Source organism: Balaenoptera musculus, chromosome 10 (assembly GCF_009873245.2).
Source record: "Balaenoptera musculus isolate JJ_BM4_2016_0621 chromosome 10, mBalMus1.pri.v3, whole genome shotgun sequence".
NCBI lineage: Eukaryota > Metazoa > Chordata > Mammalia > Artiodactyla > Balaenopteridae > Balaenoptera > Balaenoptera musculus.
In genome coordinates this window covers 72808491-72835422 of record NC_045794.1, presented here as the reverse complement: position 1 = coordinate 72835422, position 26932 = coordinate 72808491, and the positions used below count along the sequence as shown (strand labels likewise).

General features: G+C 37.1%; 1 protein-coding gene across 3 annotated transcripts in view; it reads left to right on the top strand.

Annotated features, from left to right (window-relative positions):
* KITLG (KIT ligand) overlaps positions 1 to 26640 on the top strand; it is an 88395-nt gene extending 61755 nt beyond the window's left edge. The window contains exons 4-10 of one of the 3 annotated variants that reach the window (XM_036866490.1): positions 4325 to 4495; positions 5772 to 5931; positions 6369 to 6452; positions 12051 to 12160; positions 12863 to 12930; positions 14322 to 14398; positions 22233 to 26640. In XM_036866490.1, coding sequence (XP_036722385.1) covers positions 4325 to 4495; positions 5772 to 5931; positions 6369 to 6452; positions 12051 to 12160; positions 12863 to 12930; positions 14322 to 14361 — 633 coding nt within the window. In that variant the 3' untranslated portion in view covers positions 14362 to 14398; positions 22233 to 26640. The remainder of the gene's footprint in view (positions 1 to 4324; positions 4496 to 5771; positions 5932 to 6368; positions 6453 to 12050; positions 12161 to 12862; positions 12931 to 14321; positions 14399 to 22232) is intronic. The other 2 variants (XM_036866491.1, XM_036866492.1) reach the window with 2 other exon arrangements.
* Positions 26641 to 26932: the final 292 nt, after the last annotated feature.

Below are 26932 nucleotides of genomic sequence, written 5' to 3'. Positions count from 1 at the left end.
ATGTATATCTTACATTCTTCTGATATATGTTGAGTTAATATTTATATAAAACGATTTGTTTAAAATGGTCTCTGAAAGATAAAGAGCGACAATAATGCCTGTTATTAAGGTGAAGGAAAAAATTAAATTTGTGACCCTCAAACTTTTAATTATCTATTTCCTAATCATAATCTTGGAAGAGGTGAAAAACAGAGTGACTTCCTATCATCTCACAAATGAAATATTTAGTTCACTGAGTTTTGTTCTCTCTGCAAATCATTGACTATATTTAATTAAAAAGAAAATGCGAAACTGCCTGATATTCTTGTCAAAACTGGTTTCCTTTCTTGCAGGCAGACAAGTTAAAACTGGCTAATATTTAATATTGTTTACCTCAGTTTTATCTTTAATAAATCCAATAATCTTTAAAAGCTAAATTATAACTGTTTAAACAAATTTAGTGAAAAGAAAGAACTTTGAATTGATTAGTCTTTTCCAAGAATGAATAATGAATGAAATACAGTTAAAGACGTTTAGAAATATATTTCTCAGCAGTGTAGTCCAGAAGTTTATGTCAAATATCAACGAATTTTTCATAACTCTAAAAGGGCAGATATTGGGCTAGGATTAGACTGTGGGATTTCCAGGATTTAACTAAGAAATTAGAGGTTTAGGGTTGAAAATGTTACTGGGAAAAGTTGATTGCTTGGACTGTTGATTAGGTATGTGAAAACAAGGGTGGGTGGCCATGGGGCAACTAGTCACAGTTAAATAAGAACTTGAATATGGAATGTAAACATAGAGTTCATTTGAAAATAGAAGCAAACAGAAGTGGCAGTAAGCACCCCAGAGTTCCCAGTTAAAAATAAGAAACATAAACAAACTCTTTTCTGCTTTAACCACAAAATAAGCAACAAAAAACAAACAAAACCAAAAAGAAACAACAACAACAAAAAAAACCAACCTGTTCATTTAAGGCAAAGACCACAGAAACAAAAGGAGTACCTTAGTTCAGAACAAGGGAATTTGATTTTGGTTCCTACACGTCAGAGGATCTGAGAGAAGGACAGGCAAGCTTATTCACAAAGTGGAGCAAGGACAGAGTTTGAAAAGATTAATACATGAGATCTGCTTGCTGTGGAAAAATTTGCACAATTTCAACGGAATGAACGAATTGGTGAAGGCTGTTCTACCCAATAAGTACTATTAAGGCAGTATTTACAGAATGTGCTGTTTCCTATATCCTAGGAAATCTGTGCCTTGCTGATAGGGCTGACTATCTAAAAGGAATTATCACTGTCTAAACAGAGGGAAACTTGGAGAGCAGTCAGCCCCAAAAGAGAGACTGACAGCTTGTAAAGAGACTTGTTAACGATGCAAATATGAACTTGCATATGCTTGAGATAAGCGTTAATTTTACAAAACAAAGAGTTCATTCTCAACGTGTTTTGGAAACACAGTCTTTGAGAACTTGGTTGATGAGTCAAATGAAATGGCCTAATTGAACTAATTCCGATTTAGGGGTTTGTTTATTCTACTTATCTGAAGCCAGAGCCAACACTCCCTAAAAGTTTTGAATGGCATTTAATGCTTCCAGAAATTGCAGCTTACCTATCTGTAGATAAGACAGTTTCCCTTTCAGCTGAATCATATTAATTAAAACTGTTCTGTTAAATAAATATAAAATGGCCCCCTTGTATAATTTAGAATACATAAATTACTTGACCTTCCCCCACAGAGATATTCTGCTGGTAGGTAAAGAAATAAAGTTTGGTGGTTTTATTCGTTTTACATGGCATCAGTTACTCTCTCTGATTACAACATTTTCATTACAATAGGAGTCATTTTAAATTATTTAGGATCTTAATAAGCCAAGACCATTTTATCTTTGCCAATAATTATCTTATTTTTCTCACTATAACATTTTAACAGAGTTAAAAAATAAATCAGGACCTTTACTTAAAAGATCTTTATGAGAGAGAAGATAATGTTACAATATACCAAGTATGTGAATTTATGACCAATTATTATATTTTAAGTGATGTCACATTAATTTAAAAAAATTATAATCCATTCTAACATACTAAGAAGTTTTTCCTAATAATCTAAACTTTTACTGATCCACAGCCATTTATAGCAGGGGTTGGCAAACTATACCCTATAGGCCAGATCCAGTCTGCTGCCTGCTTTTATATGGACAGGTAGCTGAGTTTGTTTTTTACAGATAAACATTTACAGTCTATTTGATGATAGAGAAGGCTTTTAACCCCAAGCAAAATGTTGACCCAAAATAAAGCATTCCATTCTTCTTACTGGTAGACCTGTATTACAAAAGAAATTAAATTCAATTTTTTTTTAATTTATTTAATTTTTGGCTGCACTGGGTCTTTGCTGCTGCATGCAGAAAGGGTTTTCTCTAGTTGCTGAGAGCGGGGTCTACTCTTTGTTGCAGTGCGCAGGCTTCTCATTGCGGTGGCTTCTCTTGTTGCAGAGCACGGGCTCTAGGCACGCAGGCTTCAGTAGTTGTGGATCGCAGGCTCTAGAGCTCAGGCTCAGTAGTTGTGGTGCACGGGCTTAGTTGCTCCGCGGCATGTGGGATCTTCCCGGACCAGGGCTCGAACCCATGTCCCCTGCATTGGCAGGCGGATTCTTAACCACCGCGCCACCAGGGAAGCCCTAAATTCAATTATTACGCAAAAGAAATTATATTCAAGTATAATCATTACCTGTTAAACTTTGTAATAAAAAAATTTGTGGAAATTTATTTTCTCTTGTATAAATGGACCTACACAATATCCTTGATTTTTGCCTCTTGGCATAGAAAGCCTAAAATATTTACCATATAGCCCTTTCCAGAAAAACATGGACCCCTGTGATGGAGTATTTTTTCTCATTCATTTTTATTTTTTAATTTATTTTTTATTTTTGGCTGCTTTGGGTCTTCGTTGCTGTGCGCAGGCGTTCTCTAGTTGCCGTGAGTGGAGGCCACTCTTCATTGTGTGGGCTTCTCATTGCGGTGGCTTCTCTTCTTGCAGAGCACAGGCTCTAGGCACGTGGGCTTCAGTAGTTGTGGCACACAAGCTCAGTAGTTGTGGCTCACGGGCTCTAGAGCACAGGCTCAGTAGTTGTGGCTCACGGGCTTAGTTGTTCCGCGGCTGGTGGGATCTTCCCGGACCAGGGCTCAAACCCGTGTCCCCTGCATTGGCAGGCGAATTGTTAACCACTGCACCACCAGGTCCGTGTCCCCTGCATTGGCAGGCGGATTCTTAACCACTGCGCCATCAGGTAAGCCCCTCTCATTCATTTTTTAATCACACCTACATCAGTTCAGCGAGTAGTTTCTGAGCAACTCCCATATGACAGACACTGTTCTAGGCCCCAGGAGACACTGTAGAGAACAAGGTTTTATAAAAATACTGCCTTCATGAAACTTACATTCAAATTATGTACCTCATCTCCTCAAAACTACCTTGTTTCCATTATTCCCATTCTATAGAGAGGCAAAGTGAGGTTCAGAGAATTTATGTAGCTTGTCTGGAGTCTCTCAGCCAGAACTGAACCCAGTTATGCCTGACTCCAAGGCTTGAGCTTCTAACCAGTGGGCAGGGCTGGCTTCGTGGGCAGGGGGCTCCATGCTTGGTTTCATGCTCTGCTGTCGCCGTCTTGAAACTCTTAATCATTTTTTTGAACATGTTTTTGAACAATACATACATTTCCATTTTGCCATTGGCCCCACAAATTATGTAGCTGGTCCTGCCACTAAGGCAAACGTGCTTCTCTCTCAGACCACATTCTGCCAGGGCTACTTTTTATTTTTTAAACACGCATGGGAATTCATCTATGAAGAAGCCTTGAAATCTATCAAGGTCTTTAGAAAAATAAGTTATTATTAATCCACTGATTCATTTTCCAATTCACCAAAAGACTGGAAGTTCCTTGAAGACTAGGACTCTCTCCCACAATAATTTTTTTGTAGTTTCCTCTGGGCCTGAAGTTCTTTTTAGAATACAGTAAGTAGGAAATAAATATCTTTCAATAGAATTAAATTCCATTAGTATCTGAACCTTGTCAAAGGCTCTGTCTTGGCTCTTCTTGTCTTAATTTTACTTCCATGGAAGAGCAAAATCTTTACCATCAACAGTTTCCTCTGATCTTTATGCATTTGTAAATTTTGAAACAGATGTTAGGTATGAGTTAAATAAAACATAAGAACTAACCTGTGTTGATATAAGGAAATCCTTTGTCCAGGAGTCCATGACTGAAACATTGATGGCTTTGAAGGGTAATCCAAGGTTACTGTACTTAAAATAGGTGCTTTATCTTCTTTTCTTTCAATTTCTTACAGCCTAGTCATTGTTGGATAAGCGAGATGGTGGAACAATTGTCAGTCAGCTTGACTGATCTTCTGGACAAGTTTTCAAATATTTCTGAAGGCTTGAGTAATTACTCTATCATAGACAAACTTGTGAAAATAGTCGATGACCTTGTGGAGTGCATGGAAGAACACTCATTTGAGGTAACTTTGTATTCATTGGGATTGCTTTTTATTACTCTTCTCTAAAACCTGTGCTGATTGGTCATGGCAGGGATGGGGGCATATTTGTGAGATTTCTAATTTATAAGTTTTTAATTAAAAAATTTTTAAGATGAACACATCTCTTAGAGAGTTAACATCTCTTTTTATATCAATCATATCAGTACAAATAGTGTGCTAATGGCACTGATAAGAAGTAGAGGTCACAAAAAGTAGGGTATATCAGATGAGGTATCATGAAGGAAATAACATACGCACTGGGGCCTGAAAGATGAGTTAGGTGGTCAGTAAATGGCAATGTCTGGAAGAGCATTCCAAATACCAGAGAATGTCCATTTACTAATCATAGAGTAGTACATAGTAAGTGCTACATAGGTGTTAACTCATTATTACCTGCTTTTATTTATAGATAATCATGTATTTATGAATTCCTAAAATAGAGCTTTGACTTGTTTGGAGGATTTTATAGAAAATCGTACTCTTTTTATTCTTTTGAGACTTGCTTCTTTCACTCTGCGTTATGTTTATAAGATATATCCACATTGAGGCATAAAGCTGTAGTTAATTTTTTTTTTTTTTTTTTTACTGTTTATAGAGCATTCCATTGATTCAATATACCACTGTTTATTAAACCACTCTCCTGTTTATTGGTGTAAGGGTTTATAAACACTGCTGGGAAGAACTTTCTTATATGCCTCTTGGTGCAGTTGTGCAAGAGCTTCCTCAGAGTATTTACCTAGAAGTGGAATTTCTGGGTCACAGGATGGGCACATGTCCAACTTTACTAGACAATATCAAATGTGCCAATTTATGTCATTCCAGTGATTTATAAGAGACCTCTCTGCTCCATGTCCTCGCCAGTACTTATTATCATCAGACTTTTAAATTATTGGCTATTTGGAGCATGTATTATGGAGGGGTATTTTTTTTTAATGAGGAGTAATAATTTTAATGAGCATCTCTAAAGAACAGTGTCTGTAATTTGTTGTTAGGATTATTTCATTGTTATGATGTTGTATTCACCTTTCTCACCCTCACCACCACCCTCTTCCTTTTATCCGGAGTTGAGCCCCAGACTGAACTGGATGGGATCATTTACCCTGCAGTACCAATTTGAATTATATGTGTTAAAACAGTTGTCTAAAAGTGTCCGTTTCACTTGAATCTTTCAAGGACACATTTATAGTCTATTTCCTTGACATCAGTTAAATCTATAGACTATTTGAAAAATATAATCCTATTTTTTTTCTTCTTCTAGAATGTAAAAAAATCATCTAAGAGCCCAGAACCTAGGCTGTTTACTCCTGAAAAATTCTTTGGAATTTTTAATAAATCCATCGATGCCTTCAAGGACTTGAAGATGGTGGCTTCTAAAACTAGTGAATGTGTGATGTCTTCAACATCAAGTCCTGAAAAAGGTAAGACATATAAGCATTTCTAATATAAGTATAAAAAGCAAGTTTGAATCTTATATGTATAGGTAAGAATCTACCTTTGACTCAAATATATGTGTAGCTAGGGAAAGATGTGTGTATGTCTAATATAAAAGCAAATATCAGTGGCATGAAAGAAACAAACAGTTGTAGATTTGTTGGTGTTCAAGCCAAAACAACACTTACTGTGCATGAGTAAACAATATATGAGATAGTCATATTTTTATCTGATATTTGCTAGTAATGTACAATTATATTATTCTTCACCTCCAGTCTTCTTAATGTCCCCTTCTCAAATCTGAATAATCTAGATTTGGGAAGCAGACCTGGAAAGTACTCTGATATTGCACTTCACCTTTTGAGGACTCTGTAATTTATGTAAATCACCATGCAACACTGACACATTATTGCTTTCTATTTAGATTCCAGAGTCAGTGTCACAAAACCATTTATGTTACCCCCTGTTGCAGCCAGTTCCCTTAGGAATGACAGCAGTAGCAGTAATAGTAAGTACACGTATCTGACTTAATGCATGCATGACTCCGATTAGCATCTGTAGGAGTATTGCATGGGCTTTAAAGGAAATTTCTACAATCATTACTATTAACGCTGTTCTGTTGCTATTCTTCCTGTTATGATCTTCCTGAGAATTAAATATTAGGTTTGTACAACTGGATTTCCCTATAGCTAGAGATAATGTTTAATCGGGGTAATAAATTTTCTGCTAAGATTATTTTAAATAAGGCATGAAATTACTTTTAGATGTATGATTTATAAACTTTTTTCATTGTTGACTTAAAGTATATTTCACGTGGAATTTGCCTGACAAAAATGGAATTTTAAAATGGAAAATACAAGTGCTAGTTGTATAAAATTCCAAGGATACTTTCTGTTCTGTTTTGTTGTGTGTTTGGAAATTTGATGATTTTTGTTATTTTACTATAAAATTACATGTTGGGGGAGAATATTCTTTCTCTGAAATTTCTGTCCTCAGTGGTGAAGAAGAACCCAGTTACCTGGAAGTCTAATGTCTTTTTTTCAAATGTAGGCAAAGGTCACTATAAAGGTCATTGGATTTACTAAATATCCTGATCCTCTAGCCTCATGGCAACTGTAGGAGGAAAAAATTCATCCTTTGACCTTAGCTAAGAAAGTCATCCCTTAAGACTTAGTAATGGGGCACTCTCATATGTTCAAGGACATCAAAGACCTATCTGTAAAAAGGAGTAATCAATTTAATACAAATCCACAATAGCAATGCTACAATTCAGAAATTAAAAGAAAAAGCTCTAAAATCCAATTTGTTTTGGAATTTTTGCCAACAAAACCTGACCTGAATTGTGATGAGGCTATTTATAATATTTATTTTTCTAAAAGTGAATATCTATGCATTTCACTAGGAAATATTAATGTGTTTGATTATAGGGTGCTACCCAGACCTCATTGAAGATATTATATAATATACAATATTTACAGGACCAAACCTTCTAAGATCTAAAATTCTGAATCACATAACACATTGGATCTGAAAAGTTTTGAAAAGACTCTTTGTGTGTTAAGTCAGTTAAGGTCTTTCCTACTAACTATGAATATTATTAATCTTTCCAAAGAAGAAATTTTGTCTTCTTAAATTCTGTTTGTATTTCATTGATTTCTAATCTTATCTTTATTAATTATTTCCCTACTTCTACTTTGGGTTTAATTTGCTCAATTTGTTCTAACTTCTTAAGTTCTTTTTTTTTTTTTTTTTTTTAAAGTATTTGTTTATTTTTTATTATTTATGGGTGTGTTGGGTCTTCGTTTCTGCGCGAGGGCTTTCTCCAGTTGCGGCAAGCGGGGGCCACTCTTCATCGCGGTGTGCGGGCCTCTCACTATCGCGGCCTCTCTTGTTGCGGAGCACAGGCTCCAGATGCGCAGGCTCAGTAAATGTGGCTCACGGGCCCAGCTGCTCCGCAGCATGTGGGATCTTCCCAGACCAGGGCTCGAACCCGTGTCCCCTGCATCGGCAGGCGGACTCTCAACCACTGTGCCACCAGGGAAGCCCCCAAACTTCTTAAGTTCTTAAGGTAGAAAAAGTAGATCATTGACTCTAAACCATTCTTCTTTTCTAATATAAGCACTTAAAGGTATAAATTTCATTAAAAGCAGCTTTAGCTATATTCTACACATTCTGATATGTTGTGTGTCCATTATCATACCTTTAAAATACTTCAATTCTTGTGATTTCTTCTTTGATTCATGGGTAATATGAAAGTGGGTTGTTATCTAAAAATATGTATTTTTTCTAGATACCTTATTATTAACTCCAACCATTGTTAACCATTGGCACTTAGATACCCATGCACAAGACTAGCTCTTATGTAGTGTACATTCTCATAGGAGAAACAGACACAAATAAAAATAGTCATAGTATTTTATAATATATATTATTTATATTATAATATAATATGTATAATAGAAGTATGTAAAAGCTTTTAGTTGTAGCATAAAGGAGGTAAGACTTTTTCGGGAGTAGGGTCATGGAAATTTGAAGAAAGCATGCTAGTTTTCAGGGATAAGACAGACCCCAAATGTGGCCATGCTGGCCAGAGGACCAGTGCATATGAAGGAGGAATCCAGAGGTGTAAGTGCCCTCTCTGTAGCTTATAAGGGAGAATCATGGGATAATGTACAAGTGTATAAGTTATCCAAAGGGAACTGTGTTTTCAAAGTTACAATAATATCCTTTGTACCAAGCTAAAAGGATGTTTTTAAAATGATTGAGATTCTTACAGATAGTATATTTAAATGATAGGGAAGAAAATCCTTACTTTGGCATTAACTTACTCATCTTCTAGACAGTCTTGAGTCAGGCTGCCTGGGTTTATATCCCAGCTCTAGACCTTGGCTAGCTATGTGACCTTGGGCAACTGTCTTAATCTCTCTGGACTCCTCAATCAAATGGAGGTTGATAATCTCTCCTTCACAGGTTTTCTGTGAGTTTTAAATGAGTTAGCACATGTATACTTGGAGCCATGCTTGATGTATAGTACATGTTCATCATTAATTATTAGAACAATGAGATCTAGCACCAAGGCTGGGTCAGTGGTGAGCTTTGAAGTGCCGGCAAGCCTGTGGTGGGTGAGCTTTGAATCTGAATCAAGGGAGAATACTGAGTTGCATACTTTTTAAGGACCAAGGAGAGAGCCATGTTCATAGGCATGGTCCCCATAAGCAGACTCACTCTACAAAGGAGTTCAGCAAAATTGTAGCACAGTTTTTTTGTGTTCTGTGTTTGTACAGATGTCTGATGTTGTTAGTCAAACCACACAAATCAGTTCCCCCAAATTTTGAACTGTGGACAGCTTTCATAATAATGAGATACAATTAATATGAAAACAACCCAGGAATTTGGGATTACTCAAATCCTGTCCAGATGAGCTCCACCACCCCATACACTTTCTGGGGCGATCTTTTCATAAAAGAAAAGCTTTGGCCCTAATACCCTTCATATGGGCCTTGAGGCACATAATTCAGATCTCATTGATCCCTGGCCTCATTGATTCCTGGCGGATAGCAGCAGTAGTAAGTATTGGGAGTCATGCCCTGGAGGCGTAAGCAAGCCTTTTCTGATAACATCAATTTTTCTCTCCCTGGAAGAGGAATGGCAGGATCACTGAAGAGAACCCAAGGCCTGGCTGTGAAGCCATTTGCATTAACAAGAGAAATAAGGAAAGCAAGGTGACACCTCTGTGGGAGGGAAGCTCAGTTCCTGTGGGTCTGACCCCCTCCCTTCTCCCTCCCTCTCTCCTGCCGGAGGACTGCTGCTGTGTGTTAGTCAGATTCCGGAACTTTGTTCAGGGCCATAGTCCTAGGGGTGGAAGTTTAAAGTGGTTAAAAAGTCACAGTGCTCTGGTAGAGGGAGGTGAGCTTTCTTTAGCCTCTAAAGAAACACCTCCTTCAGGGGCTGTCCTCCTACCTGAGAAAGATTTTGAGTGGGGAGTCCCAGAACACCTCACTCTGTAGCAAGCTTATTGCTGGTGGGTGTGGCCTTTCTTCTGGTCTGATCGATGCAATTCAAGATTTGGCTTTTGGATAGAACAAGAAGAGCAGGGTTTTAGCGGCCTTGATTCTGGGGCATCTGGCTGTCCAAACATAGGTAATGGAGTTCTCCATAGCACCATCTTAGCTCATTAGTTTTCCATTGGAGCTGGGGACAAAATATTAATAGCTTTCTTTGTTCTCTCTGTATATGTCTATGTATGTCACCTGGCCAAATCATAATCACATGCCAGCAATCCCAGTAGACAGTGTGGGCCATAGTGGGCTGGCCATCAAGGAGAATTCAAACATGTCACTGGAATATAAACACAAACAGCCAAATTATTTACAGATAATGATATAAACATTTCTAAAATGGTCGGAATTGCGTGTTAACTCCAAATCCATTTCCTCATAGAAAACACCTTTATAAATGGTAGTAAAATCCCCCACAAGTACACATAATCTTATATAACCCTTAAAATAGCTATATTATTGGAATAACAGTATTACTTCAGTTATACCAAATCCCATTTTATAACTAAGGCTTAATTTGGTGATAGAATTCATGTTGAGCTTTAATTTAAGATGCCTAAAACATATTTCCATGGGGCTGTAGGATGTGAGGTGGGCCAAAAGAGCTGTCAGTCTAGTCTTAAGGAAGTGATTCATGGTTACGTGAATGGAAGATTCCACTTTACCCAATGTCCCTTAGTATAAGGGACACCCATGACTCACTACATCCCCCTCCATTCCCCACCCCAGCACACACACACAAACTTACTGTTTTGAGAGCCTCTTTGGAAACATAAGAATCATAGAATTAATGAATTTCCTGTACCAAGTTTAGCAATGGTAGGGAAATGGGCAATTCCTGTTCTCACTATAATAGATAACATTTGTTTCTTGCCTCTTCGGTTAAATCTATGAGTTTATTTTTCCATCTTAAATGCTGATACACATACAGTGGTTTGGTTCTTTTATATTATGTACTTTAGGTACTTTATCTGTTAAATAGGTGACTATAGGCTGACACAGTACCCAAGTATCATTGCAAAATATCATTGCCCAAAACAGTCACTTTCCCTTGGATTGGTTTACATTTTGATCATACAATTGTTGAAAGTGTACAATTTCTAAATGTATTACATCTTCAAAAGAAAACTGAAAGTTTAACTCTTACAAGTTGACACATATGTGTCAATGTTTTCAAACAACTAAGCTGTTCCTTGTAAGGAGATGATAGACAGAAAAATCTGTCAACATGTTAAGTTTTGTGTTGGGAGCAAGAGACGCTTGGGGGAGATGTGTTGTTTAATTCCTGAATCATTCTGCTTCTCATGGAAGAGCAAAGCAGGGTGAAGGGAGGTGTCCCAAGTTAAACTCAGGTGTGTGTCTTCTCTCTCACTAAATTACATATTTAGAGTCAGCTTAAGGAGACACTGGTACTTCCAGCCATTCTTTCATGTTCAGTAGTCTCAGACTTCCAAACACAGAAAGTCTGAAAATTCAAACCTTTACTCCATAGTACAGTTCTGGGCCCTACCTGGCATCCAATAAATGTCAGCTGAAGATGTGATGAGGAGACACCATAATTCTAAACTTGAGGTCCCTAAAAGTACTCTAACCACAAGGTACAGGTATTAACTTAATATTTGAGGCAGGCCAAACATAGCTTGACGCATGCATCCAGGCCTTGATCCGGGTTGCAAAATGTCTTCTTTAAACTTTCTTGGCAAGATGTGAAGTGTGAGAAAGTGAGAAGATATTAGAAGATAAAGGCATGGAAGATGGATTTGCTTGATGATATAAATCATTTGCAGGTATATGTCATCTGTGTTCCATATGGGTCCACATTAACCAAGTCAAATAGCCTTCTGTCTGTGGGGTTTCTTTCTTTTTTCAACTTGTATCTTTTGGAGACTACATCGACTTGTAGTGCAAGCAGGAAAATCAGTGTTTTAAATATTTTAAACAGATAGGTCAAGAGTACATTTCGGAAACAGTTGGGAACAACCACAGGATGAGAGCAAAACCTCTGGCATGGATAAACTGTGTTCACCACTGTACTGTTTAAATTACAGGGAAGGCCTCAAATCCCATTGAAGACTCCAGCCTACAATGGGCAGCCGTAGCATTGCCAGCATTCTTTTCTCTTGTAATTGGGTTTGCTTTTGGAGCCTTATACTGGAAGGTAAGTGTTGCTATTCGTTTTTTTTTTCCCCTTGATCACAAAATTTCTGAACTTTATATATTTATTTGTTCATACTCTATTACATCAATGATTAGCTAACAAACTGACCTTTTCTAAGAAAGGATCCTACCAAGAAAACAATAAGATGGGATATATTTTAATTCATAACCTCCACAGATCGTGCATCTTAGAAAGGTTCCCCCATTCCTCATTATCCTTTGAAGACCACCCCTCTAGCTGAGCATGCATACATAAGAAAATGCAAACTGGTTTTATTAGCCTGAACTAAATATAAAAAGGAAGAAATAGGCTGAAAAATCATATGATGATTTGATTAAAACCAGCTAGAAATGCCATTTGTATGATCTGCTATTTTGTATTTCTACTCTTTTCTTCTCTTTGTCTTGAAGCCTGTCTAAAATTTTTAAATGTGCTAAATGATTGCAACTCAGCTTTTTGAAATGTCTCTTTAATTTGATTACTATTTAAATCTTTCAGTTTCTTTATTATTCTTTCATCTCCAACATCCTAAAAATGCTGAGTTGATAAAACCGTGCATTTTTCATAATTTCTTATTGCAAAAGTATTTTTATATGCTGCATGCTGATGAAAACATAGAAGTGGAGACTGTTTACCTCTTAAATAGCACATGATATATTGATATTTTTACAATATATGTATATATCACTGTTCTTTTCCCAGAAGAAACAACCAAATCTTACAAGGGCAGTTGAAAATATACAGATTAATGAAGAGGATAATGAGATAAGGTATTTTGTTTTACTAAATGTGTGCATAAGTAAGCCTGACCTCGCCACTTCACATCCCGTGCATGTGCTCATAACACCTTTAAGAAGTGTTTCACTCTCATGATGGCAGCTCCCAACTGATGTCTTCCAAGTTTTATCCACATTTCTGATCTCTCATTGCCTCTTCAATCCTACATCTCCATTTACTTGGGAAACACCTTCACATAATCGTCTTCATGACCCTTCTGACGGTATCATCTCTGCTCTCTTTATTTCTATAAACAGCAGAATCTTGCTCACGTTCCTGGTCATGGAGCTCGGGAGGCACGTTTGCTTATTCTCCTCTTTTCCACACTATAGCCAAGACATGCTTAGCTCTTTCTTGGCAATAGTCATTATCTTCATCCATATCTTTATTATGTCTTGACTGAGTTGCTGCCACAGAACCTTTCTTTTCTTCGGTCTTTCTAAACTCCACCTTTGTCTTTCTTCTGTAAACCCCATTCTTGTTTTTTTAAGATGTTAGCTAGGAGTTTTTCTTTTTTTAAATTAATTAATTTATTTATTTATTTTTGGCTGTGTTGGGTCTTCGTTTCTGTGCGAGGGCTTTCTCTAGTTGTGACAAGCGGGGGCCACTCTTCATCGCGGTGCGCGGGCCCCTCACTATCGCGGCCTCTCCCGTTGCGGAGCACAGGCTCCAGACGCACAGCCTCAGTAGTTATGGCTCACGGGCCTAGTTGCTCCACGGCATGTGGGATCTTCCCAGACCAGGGCTCGAACCCGTGTCCCCTGCATTAGCAGGCAGATTCTCAACCACTGCGCCACCAGGGAAGCCCTAAACCCCATTCTTAATATCACTTCCTAGTCAAGATACTTTCAGTGATTTTTCTCTTGCATACTTCATATATTTGACCTCACTCTGGCTTTCAGAGCCCTTAATTTTTCTCAACCTACTCAGTATTTTCTTCAAAGCCAAATACAAAAATTGTTTTGTGAGACCTTGCCACTTGTGGTAGCTGACGCTGATCACTTTTTTACCCTATCCCATACTGCTCCAGGACCAATGCTTTGATTTTACATTCAGTTATAGTTTTCATTTGGCATGTTATTTTCTCTTATATCATGCTGCATGTGTACATAGTCACATATTAAGTGCATATAAGCATTTTCTGTATGTGTACCTGCATATGCGTAGAGAATTTTTTAACTACTTGGGGAGACTATGAGGAAGCAGATGAAGTCTTCCCTCTTCCCTATACTAATATTATGAAGGTAAGCTTCCCACTCAATTTTGCAATCTTTTGCTACTGTATTTACAGAAAAATGAAAACTGCCCTTTACAATGCCCAGATCATGGTTACTTCAGAATCTCTGTCTAAATGCAAATAAACATGTTTCTTATTCTTTTTCAGTATGTTGCAAGAAAAAGAGAGAGAGTTTCAAGAAGTGTAATTGTGGCTTGTATCAACACTGTTACTTTCGTACATTGGTAAGTTTTAAGAATTCAAGTTAAAAGATATAACAAGAACTATACAGCATCCTAGACACCAAAATTTATTAAGTCTTCTATCAAGCTGGGGTCAGTATGTTAGCTGAAACTGTTACATAATTGAATTGTGCATTCTCAAGTTTTGAAAGGCAAGCAGTATTATTCCAGTTTAGTGGATTCATCTTGTATGGGAGATATACAAAGCATTAACAGTTGAGTGTTTCCCAATTTTTTTTTTTTTTTTTTGGCTGTGCCACTGGGACTTGGGGGATCTTAGTTCCCCAACCAGGGGTTGAACCCGCGCCTTCAGTGAAAGCATGGAGTCCTAACCACTGGGCCACCAGGGAATTTCTGAGTGTTTCCTATTTTTGAGGCCAGAAAATAAATTAGACAAGGGTCAAAGTAGGACTAAAATAAAATATTATTAATAGAGGAAGAATAAATAAAATCAATTTCAATTAGGTGTGATTACTATAACATGATAGGAAAAGTATCTCATGTGTTAAATGCTGAAACAAGCAAAAATCAAAAACATTGCCCTGCTATTTTAAGGAAAAGGAGAAAAGGTCAAAATCCCATACAGTAGGAGAGGGGAATTGTCAAGGTAAAGTGCCACTTGCCACATGACTGGTAATACTTGTGCCTCATCACGGGCCAGAGCCCAGGACACACTGAATATAAACCGGGGACAGATAACCTGTTGGGATTGTGTGGGTCTGTGAAGGGCCTGGGGAGAAGGGAGACTAGGAAAACATGACCAGAGAGCGCTGATGTTTATACCTCCTCTCCCCTCTCCTGTCTACTTTCTCAACTCCCAAGCTGCAGACGCGGTGCAGGGAGCACCCTGAATGGCACTAACCTGATCCAACGTCATGCATGCTCTTCCCATTTGTACTTCTGCCAACTCACTGTTAATTCTGTTCTGCTCCTGAGCCCCCATTTATTACAGTGGTGTATGAGTGTTCTTTCATCTTCCTAAATCTTCAGTTCTTCCCCTGCACTCCCTCGCGGTTAGAGGATCATTTACTCGCCCGATTATTATAGACATGGTCTCTGGTGAGCGTCACCTTTTCCTTACAGGTCACTGTCCTTCCAGCTTTCCCTTCTGTCCCAGATTCAGAGATCTCTCTCTAGATTGAACCTTCCCCAGGGAAACTGGGTCACAGAGCCTCTTGTCTCCTCCAGGAACTCACTTTTATCAAACATCCTTTTTCAACAACCCAAAATAACATCGTATAATAATAGTAATTATGTCGCATATGCCTCTAACACTTTAACCCTGCTATTATACAGACTTCATTTTTGCCTTGAATCATGCCCTTGATCACCACCTCTGGAGCATGAATAGCACCCTTTCTTTCTTCTGCTCCCATCCTAGCTCTCTCTAGGCTCATGTTTCCTGTCAAACACTGTAAAGGAATAAACCCTTCCCTTGACCCTTTTTATTTTCAGGTGCAGTATTCCCCAAGCTGAAATCATTGTTATTCCAAGAAACATATTTCTTTGACCTCCAATCCCAGTACAAACCTACTGTTTTTTCCCCGTCTGCTGTTTCAGTTCCCTTAAGCCAGACATCCACCAACTACACATTAAATGGTTCATTGAACCTTAAAGGCTCAAGTAATGTTCTCTGTGGTTTGCTTTTGGATGGCATCACTGGCATCCTGTTTTGGCACATAGGTGATGTGGTGTTTAATTGTGGCATTTGTCCTGTGACATTTGGGAAATGGATTATGATGGAAAAGCCCAGGGCACTTGTCTAGGAGAAAGAAAGATGGCATTTTAAAGCAGCTGTAGTCAAGCAACTTACACATACTAGTCAGGGAACATACAAGGACAGGAACTGAGGCTGTCTGGTTCTTGCTGTATCTCCTCACAAGTACCTCACTTGTTGCCTAAGCATTGTAGGCGCTCAATAAATGTCTGTTGAAGAAGTGACTGAGTGAATAAATAAACCCTAAATGAAAATCTCACCAAGTAGTAAGGAAGATAGTTCTGCTGAAGTGGCCTTTTTTTTTTTAAGGTTGTTTTTGTTTTGCAAGACAAATACGGTGTAGAGACCTGCTCTACAACATAATGCTTAGAGTTAAAAAAAAGCTACATTGTGTATTTAAAACTGTGTTCAGAGGGTAGATCTTGTGTTAAGTGTTCTTACTGCAATAAAATGTTTTAAAACAATCTTTTAAAAAGTGCAGTAAGGTTTATTTTTATCTTGTATGTGTATGTGTGTGTTTAATTTGCTGATTTTGGTCAGTAGGACAGCAAAGTATGTACAGCAAGGGGGAATACAGTCATATGGGAAATGGCTAAATTATTTTTCTTAAAATCTGAAATATTACTCATATAATTAAACGAATGAAATCAGACAGGTTAAAGAAGCCCCAAATTGTTTAGAAATAAACTCATCACATATCATTGAGGAGTTGGTGTAAAATAGATGACCTTATTCCTCACCATCTCTGCAAAGCTCTCTCAAGGCTCAGTTCAGAACCACCACCTCCAAAAAGCTGCCTTCCCAAATGAAATTCATCTCTCTTTTATGACCCTCTAATTATATTTTGTATTACATTTTATACAATATTAATATGGTATTAGTTACCGTTACTTACATAGACATTACTTACTCACAGCCACTTACGTAGACGTTTTGTGTCCTCTTCTAAACCATAAGCTCTTAGAGGACAGGATTGGTTTCTGAATTTCATTTTGGAATCCCATTAAACTATATAGTTTACACTTTGCACATGCAAGTGATGAATGTATCTGTTGAATAAATGAATGGAGAGATGGATGAATACCTCAGAGAATTGCAGTAATGTGAGAATAAAATTTATGGAGTAAAAACAAAAATAGACGTGTGTAGGTAGAAGTAAATAAGAATTCAAATACTGAGGGCAAGATAGATAAAAGGAAGAAAAAAGAAGCAGCTCATTATCATGAATCTGCAACCCCCGAAGTCAAAATATATATGTATCATTTGTAACCATTTATTGAGTACGCATTGTATAGAGAAAGCCTGTTCCTTGTACCAACAGAGGTTTGGTAAAACCTGCCAAGGAAATTTGAGTATAATTTGGGGAAAGGGATGTGGTGGAGGGAAAGGCTTGGGAGAACAGACTATGACATGGTAGGAGAGGAAATATGCCAAGAAATAAGAAGAACAGTAGTAAAAAGTACCAAGATAGAAATGAAATGTGGAGTTGTAATTATATATTTTAAAAATTGGATATAATTTGGATTATAGTCATTTTCTTGCTTAAGAAAAAAAGGGGAAAATAATATAAGGAATGACTCAGGTTTGTGGCAAGGATTTCTCCCTGAAATAGAAGTTTCACGAACTAAAACAAATTAAACCAGGACAAATATTGGAACACTAGAATAGAAAACATATGGAATAGTTCTCCAACCTATAATTGGAAAATGAAGAGGAGGATTTGATATTTTAAATACAAGGAAGGAATGTAGATAATGAACCAGAAACAAAAGAAGTTGCCTCTAAGAGAAAATATACAAGAGCTGTGTTTATTTGACATCAAACGTGAAATTATCTCTGCGAAAAGTTAAAAATGTACTTAGTCAACTAGCTGATGACAAGTATACGTATGTGGCATCCCAGAAGGATTTTTCATTTATTGGGTTGCGTGTAGCACAGTTTAAGAGAAAGAAATAGAGTAGATCATAGCACAATTTTACTCTTCATTCTAACCACAAATGTGACACCAACAAGCTCTAGTGGGTGCATTGTTGGATGCAAAGCTTAATATAACCTAGTTCTGTCCTCAAATCGCTTATGGCCTACAAAAGGAGATAAGACATATGCATAATAACCTTTTTTAAAACAGACTAAAGGAGCTTTTGGTTAAAAAACAACAAAAGGAGCTGACAAAGAAATGCAATAAGGAATCAAAGGCAAAGCCACTGCATATGGTTGTACAGAATGTGCCCTGAACATAGCTCTAGATAATGAATGGTACAGATGGCATCCCATAGAATTGTACCACCCATATACAATTGTCTTATTTAACAGGGGAGAGAAATCACTCAGAGGAAGGCTTTATTGTATGGGTGATGGAGGTGGCATTTGTATGGAACTGGATCTTGGATGATTGCTAAAATTTTACTGGCAATAGGGAAGGGGTAAATCCAGATACTGCAAATGGCATAAGTTAAATCAGGGAGCCAAAAGTACAGACTGTGTTCAAGAGTTTGTACAGCTGGACTCCAGTAGAAGTACACAGAAAGGGTTGAAATGCTGAGAAAGGATGGGCATCAGTTTGAAACAGGATCTGAATTCCAAGTACAGGGCTTACACTCTATTGAGTAATATAAGGAGTTGTTGGAGGGTTTAGAAAAGACGTGAGTAATACAATCAAAGCAGAGGTTTAGGAAAGTAATCAGACGTTGGTGTGGCCAGATGGATGGGCGTGGTGACCTGGAGTCAAGGAGTCCACTTAGGAGGCCAATCTTCAAAACAGATGTGAGAGAATGACAACCTGAACTAGGGTCACAGCCATGGAAATAGGAAAGCATAGGCCATTTTGGAGTCACTGCAGTGAAAGAATCAATAAGTCCTAGTTCCTGATGGGATGTGAGGCTTGACATCACAGGCAGTAATCAGGGATGATTTGGAGCCTATGGGACTAACCAGATGGCAGTGCCGTTAGAAAAAAATGGGAGAAGGAGCCGTTAGTAGTTATTAACCAGTGGCCAAATATGCTTCACTGGAAATTCAGAGTACAGTAAGGGCTGGAAATAATAGATTTAGGATTGGGAAGTCATCCACAAAGAATTTTAATTGAGACCTTGGGAAAAGGACCGTGTAATCACGGAGAAGGCCCAGTTTGGTTGACGGTAAATAGCATGAGTTTGTAGATACTGAGATGGCGATGTTTAGGGACTTATCCCAGCATGGTAAGTGTAGAAAGATTCTTTTTTTTTTTTTTTTTTAATTTATTTTATTTATTTATTTTTGGCTGTGTTGGGTCTTCGTTGTGGTGCACGGGCTTCCCATTGCAGTGGCTTCTCTTGTTGCAGAGCACAGGCTCTAGGCGTGCGGGCTTCAGTAGTTGTGGCATGCAGGCTCAGTAGTTGTGGCTCGTGGGCTCTAGAGCACAGGCTCAGTAGTTGTGGCACACGGGCTTAGTTGCTCCGTGGCATGTGGGGTCTTCCCGGACTAGGGCTCGAACCCGTGTCCCCTGCATTGGCAGGAGGATTCTTAACCCCTGGGCCACCAGGGAAGTCCCTAGAAAGTAATTCTTATTATAATTAGGCTGGTGGAGAGATTCATTAAAGAAACACAACCTGCAAGTTTCCAGTAGATCTAAGGCAGAAGAAAGTCGATCCTAGAACTGGAATAGGGATGAGGGCAAGTTATGCTGGGACATTTATTGCACAGGACTCAATAATGGTTGGTTACCAATGGCCAGATCTTTGACTCTTTACCACATATTTCCTAAGAATTTCTAGAGCTTTGAAGGCTTTGGTTTGGAGCTTGCTCTCTGTAGATACATTGTGATGCAGAGGATTAGAAGGGATTAGACTTGGGTCTAATCTGCACCTTAACTAGCTGTAGGTTCCTGGATGAGTCAGTTGTCTTTTAACCCCTGATTCTTTAAACGTAATGAGGGGATAATAACACTCACCCTATTTATTTCATGAGGTTGTTGCCAGAATCCACGGTATTATAAAAATGGTAGTTTCGTTCTATGGGAAACCAGTTGTTGGCTTTTAAGTTTGTTTTCTTTGCTAAATGATCCAAAGACATAATCAGAATAGATTTCCAATCTTGCTTCTCTACGCTTAAGTTTAGAGTTTCAAGTTATTTGTAGCTTTTTAAAAATATATATATATATTTTGCTTTTTTGTGATTTCCTTCTGCTTTTCTAACCAAGTTTTATTTTTAAAATATCTGCTAGGTAATTTGCATTTCTGAAATTTGCTCTTAATGCCTGTTAATTTTTCCTTCAGTATTTAATTCTGCTTTCCTAAATACAGGTTTTCTATTTTGTAGAGTTCTCTGTTTGGTAAATTGTCATGTAATATGCTTTTTAGTATATTATTACATTTTATATATTTACATTTTCAATATACTACATTTAATGATTGCATACGTTTTATATATTACATTAGAGTAATATACATTTAGCATATTACTGGAAAAAAACACTGTACTTCTTATCACTCATACTATAAAGTTTTATATATAGTCTATGTAATGATATCAAACATTTTAAAACCAGTGATCTCTGGTTCTGGGATTGATAAATAAGGACAAAATAGGAAAAGAGTAGGGAAGAAACTAAATGCAAAATACATATTTATTTAGGGGTTGTGATTAAAGATAGCATGCAAATGCTGCCTATAATTTAAAAAAAAAAAAAAAGGTAAGGAAGTACAAATACTTCACTTGAAAGTTGAAAAATCTGAAAGCTGAGTCCATAGCTCAGTGGTTTAACACAAGCACTGAAAAACTAAAACAGAGTCTGGCTTTCATGCTTCACCAAGTACAGTAAGCTGTGCTGCAGCCAAATGAACTTCCCCATAGGCTTTGTCAGGATGTGGTGCCAGGATTTCTATCTTTCTTTTTTTGGCTGACAGTACTAAAGGAGATCTTACTGCTGCTATTTCCTCAGTTGGGAGAAGTGATTGCTAGAACCTGGCTAGACAGTCAGGATACTGGCACTGATCTGTGGCTAGGAGGCTGTCATTTGTGGGTGGCCTCTGATCAGCCTCTCCACCTGTCCCAGATATCTCTTTCATGCCACTCCATCAATCTCCACTTCTCCACTCTGAACACCGCCATTGTTCTTCAGACCCTCTCCCCTCACCACCTGTTTACAACCTCTTCTAGCCTTGTTAGAGAAATTCAAGGCTACATAGATTGATAACCCTCTTATCAGAAATGGAGATAATTTGTGGTGTGCCTGGGGGTATGAAAGCCACAGAGTATTCATTCATCCACTCTATGTTCAAGAAATATTTGTTGAGTACAAGTGGCCCCCTCCAGCGCTATGCAAAAGTAGAGCATTCCAATGAAACCTGTCTTCAACCAAAATGGCTTAAAGCAAAGAAGCAATCACCTTAGGATACATCTTGCTAATGGGATGCATAAAATAAATCGATGTAAAGCACAGATGCTCATAGACACAATTCAAAGCTATGGTGGCTTTATGCTGAGATGCTAAGTGTAGTTCCGGGGAAGGAACTTGGCGGTGCCACTCTCACTGCTGGCGGTGCACGCTGCCTCTGTAGGCTCACTGCAGAACAAACCCTGAATGCGACGGTCTCTTTTTGCCTTTTTTCATAAAAGCAAAAATCCTCTTTGGATTTCTTTCGTTTGTCGAAAACAGGTACTAGTTATAAAGCAGAAACTAACACACCATTGTAAAGCAATTATACTCCAATAAAGATGTTAAAAAAAAAAAAAAAACAGGTACTAAAGTAGGTCTTTTGTAAAAGCAAAGTGGTATAAAGGGAACTTTGAAAAAGCAGGGACACCCATATCTATTTTGTACCAGGCACTGTTCTAGGTGTTGGAGTACAGCAGTGAAAAAGATAAACAAAAGCTCTATGTCCTCATGGGGCTTACATTCTAATGGGAAGAGACACTCAGTAAACAGTAAGGTCATTTCAGATTATGTGAAATGTTACTAGGGAGATCAGCGAGTGACTGATCACTGCATCTAGGAAACATTTGTCAAGTTATTTTAGGCTGTTTAAGGGAAGCATACATTGTAAATCTATTACTCATTCTGTAGTCATATGAATTCAGCTACTGAGAATGAAAAGAAGGCAGAAAGCAGATATGCTATAATCTCTCTTTTTTCTTCTCTAGGCGGGTAACAGTTCACGTTTGCTTCATAAATGAAGCAGCTTTAAACAAATTCCTATTCTGTCTGGAGTGACAGACCGCATCTTTATCTGTTCTTGCTACCCATGACTATGTGGATGATTCAGAAATTGGAACAAAGTGTTTTACTGTGAAACTGGCACTGAATTAATCATCTGTAAAGAAGAACTTGCACGGAGCAGGACTCTATTTTAAGGACCTGGGGGATTTGTGGTCTCAATTAGAACTTGCAGCTGATGTTGGGAGAGAAAGCACGTGTCCCAGACTGCACATACCGTTTTGCATGCCTCCAGAAACGTCTAATTGTTGAAAAACCACATAGCTTTATTTTACAGTTACAACCTGCAGTTCATAGTTATCTTGGTCTCTGCAAGTAGATTTCAGCCTGGATAGTGGGGGGGTCATCATTTTTACCAAAGGGATCTAGAAAAAATTCAAAAAACAAAAACTCAATAGCATCAGCCACTGTTCATTTAGAAAGCGGTGGGAAAAGAGGGTGGGAGTAGGCGCAAGTCAGTCTTACAGCTGCTGATCAATGAATGATATGGGTCTGAGCTTGGTCTCTTTCTGACACAGAGTGTGCTCAACCGTATCCCACTAGACAAATGGACATGGTTGTCTGACTTTAGTCATGCAGGGCAGCCAGTACTGAATTACACCAGTGATGCCTTTGCAGAGGAGAGACTCCGAAAGAGTCATCACATGAAGAAGCTGTGGACACTCCAGCAGAACAGTCTGCCGAGGAGGGCATCTGGCACCCCTGGTGAAGTCAGCCTTTGCCCTTGACCACTATGGCGTGTACAAATTGTGCTTGCAAATTATATTACGAAATGTTTCTATTCTAAAACTATTACAGAGTTACGTAAAGGGACTTAGGAGAAATCACTGAATGTATGGAGGCCGCATTTTCAATTTCTGCTGTGGGAGAGAGTAAATATAAATTATGATATTTAGTATCTATGGTTAGATAACCACACTCACATGCTAATATGGGTGTTGAAAACTAGGTGACTTGGCTTTTTCAAGAATGCAGGGAATCAGGAAACTTTATTTATAGTATAATCACCATTATCTGTTTAAAGGATCCATTATTTAAAATCAGGCACTCTGTATTCATTAAGGTTTATGAATTAAAAATAAAAAGAAAGCTTTATGTAGTTACGCATGTCAGTTTGCTATTAAAATATGCGACAGCGTTTTTGTCATATTGAGTGAACTTGACAGGAATTCCCAAGATGGACATTGCATTTTTAAACCAGAACTTGTAAGACATTAAGTGAATTTCCCTTGCCAATTTTTTTTTATTTCAAAGGAACATCTGACTAAGGTCAAAGAATGATTTCTTTTGGCTTATTTTGATCAAGATTCTTTTAATATATCACAAACGTACACATAAAGGAATCCAAAGCTTTCCATTCTAACTTGATCCTTGTGATAGCATCATTGCCATGTCTATCACCGTCACATGACTATTTTCAATGCAGTGATAGAGAAGGGCATGAAAAACTGCTATCTTTCCTTTGTTTTCAAAAGTCCAAGAATTTCTAGTAGAGTTGGATTTTAGCTTATGTTCAAAGCTAATTCAAATACAACTCTAGTAAGTGGCCTTTGCTCTTTTTTATACCAAAGAGCTCAGATGATTTCTACGATCCCTTCTCTAAAGTGCTGTGGTTCCTCAAACACTAGTCATGTCTCTAAGATACAACCCAGATGCTTTGGGAAGCTGCATTAATTTATTCAGTCCCTCAAATATCCCATGGTACAACTGATTATATATAATAAAACCAGAGATCAATTTAATGGCTGAAAGGACCTGTCTCAGTGTGTGATATTGATTGTTTTGAAGAAAATAGACATAGATTAACATGAGTATGTGTGTAGGTCATGTGTCGATTGAGAAGATTGATACTTCTCAATCTAATAGTTTGTTTCAGCAATGGGTTCAGTTTTTGTAAGTATGTAAAAATGCTGCTTAATGAGCTTTAGAGTATAATAGATGTACTTTTGTTCTCAAAGCTGGTAGCTGGGTTTTAACACACAAGGACATGGTCCTAATCGATAGAGTTAAATAAACAAATTCAGCAAGTTATGAAATCTGGCATGGTAGGCGAAGGGAGATGTATTCTGCCTAATTAAATGTATTGGTTCATTGAGAGTTGTGTGGATTACCAATTTTTAAAACACTAAAATTCAGTAAAATACACAAACAATAGAAAAATGCTGAACATTACTTTGGTTGGTAGTTGCTTGGGAATGAACTGTCATATCTACTTGGAGATTAAAAAATATATATACATACATGTCTTTGCTTTATTTTATCCAATATGTGTTCTGAACATCCTTTATAAATCATGGAAAACTCACAACTGACATCTTAAACTGTAAAATCACCTTTTAAATTGGTGCCATGTATCTGATAGTTCTCTTTTGTAATGTTTCAAAATTGTCTTTTAAACTGGTTTCAGAAGTCTGCAGATTCTAAATTATACTTTAGTATAAAGTATAATTAAGCTTTGTACCTCTGTGGTAGAACCCAAATCTATAGAGAAACTGGCACTGATAAACGGTGCCTGCCCTGTGATATCAAAGCGTTGCTGGATTTTGTATTATAATCTGATGTGCTTACCACACAGCCGGTTTCTAATGAGTCAGAAACAAGTTATTTTTTTCAATACTTTAATAGAACAAGTACCCTATTCTCTTTGAAAAGGATTAACTATGTGAAAAATGACAATGTATGATAAAGTATGTTCACAATGAAATATCTGCTTTTAGTAAGAATTAAAGTACTTTGGAGAAACTTTGTGGCATATTTTGGTATTCTAATACAAATGAAGTTTTAAATTAATAGAAAAATCCATTCAGAATTCATGGATATTTCTTAATGTTTTTCTGAAGCTAGGTTCTGGTTTCAAAATGTAATTCCAGTATGGGGCTTTTAGCCATTCCCTACCTATACTAATTTAACTAGGAAATATATTTTTCAAGAAGGCAGTTTGACATAGTGGGATGGATGTTAGGAAAAATTGTCGGGAGCTTCCACTCTGCCATTAACAGGTATTGGTAAATCACTGCCCTTCTTTGGCTCTCAATTTTTATTTATCTATATGGTGAAGTCAGGTCATACCATAGGTATGAGAGAAACCTATTGATATGTGACTGACAAAGATGATAAAATAGAGCTGAAACTATCACATATAAAATATCCAACTCTGATCTCTGTGAGTAAGCAATTTGAACATAAAAAGCTATGGCTGTTCTTGTTTGTAATGTAAATAGGGTCCATTCGTAAAAGTGAAAATCAGTCTCCTGTAGGGTGAGTCGGATAACCACTTACACAAGAGATGGCTTTTTCCTTTGCTTAAATAAACATTTTTGGATCACCTCTGAAGAATGAAAACCAAGAGTACATTTTACCCAGGAAAAGATAAGATGTGTGTAACATTTGGAAGTATACCAAATTAAGCATTTAAATGCTCTCATTTTCTTAAAAGCTAAGAGCAGAAAATGTAAGATGCTTATAAAGTTGTTAACTGCAAAAAGATACTTTAGAATCCATTTGGAGATGGGTAAACCATAAATTATATTTCAAGTTGGAATATATTTCAGTTGAATTGGAAAGTGGGATAAGAATTTTAAAGAAAGCCAGCTTGTTTTGAAACAGTATTATTCTGAAATTGGCATTAAAATATAAACATTCAGATTGAAATTCCAACCACTTTATTTGTGGTGTTTGATCACACAGTTTATGGTGTTGCTGGAAATGCCTTTGTCTGTAAAGATAAAATAATGGTTCTTTCATTTCCTAACAAGATACTGTTTTGAAATAATCCATATTAAAATGGATATTCTTGATCCTAAAATGTTTCCTAAGCATTGTATATGTATTTATAACCGCCGTCTCCAATTACATCTTAATTATGTTGTTTTTAAAAATAAAATTGTTTAAACTAAAAACCATAGTATTTTCAGTTACTTGATTTCTGAGCTATGACTCACTAAATAAAAATTTCCAATCAAAATACCCTATTCTCCTATATTCTAAGGATTAATGTGTGATTATAGTGTCCACTTGCCACTATTTTTTAAATCAATGGACTTAAAGTATTCAGACATTTAGATGGATGCACAGATATATTGCTAGTTCAGTCATAGATTGGAGTTTGCATATTGTAATATAAATGTATGTCAACATTATTCTATAGTTTTATTATGACTGAAGTTTAATTAAATAAAAAAGGTTGTAAAATGTGATGTGTATGTGTATGTACTGTATGTGTACTTTTTAAAATAGGTTTATGTCCTGACCCTTTTTTATACAGGTTTGAATTTGAAATTACATTATATATACACATACTTTATTGTTCTAAATAAAGAATTTTATGCACTCAAATTTGCCCTGTCATTATCTTAAAGTTATCACAAATGTTCATAACATGGTTGAGCATTTAAGCTAAACTCAAATTTTTCTGTGGAAACATTATCATTACTCTAGATTTTGTTGTAATATGCACAAAAGGAGATAAATCATTTTATTCCAATAAATATGTATTGGTTAAGTAATCAAGGAAGATAGGTAAGGTAATCAAAGAAGTTAAAGTTGAATTAATACATTATTGGATCTCAAGAGGTTTCTAACTTAGTTGGGGAGAAGATAGGAAAACCACTGTCAACTGCATAAAGCC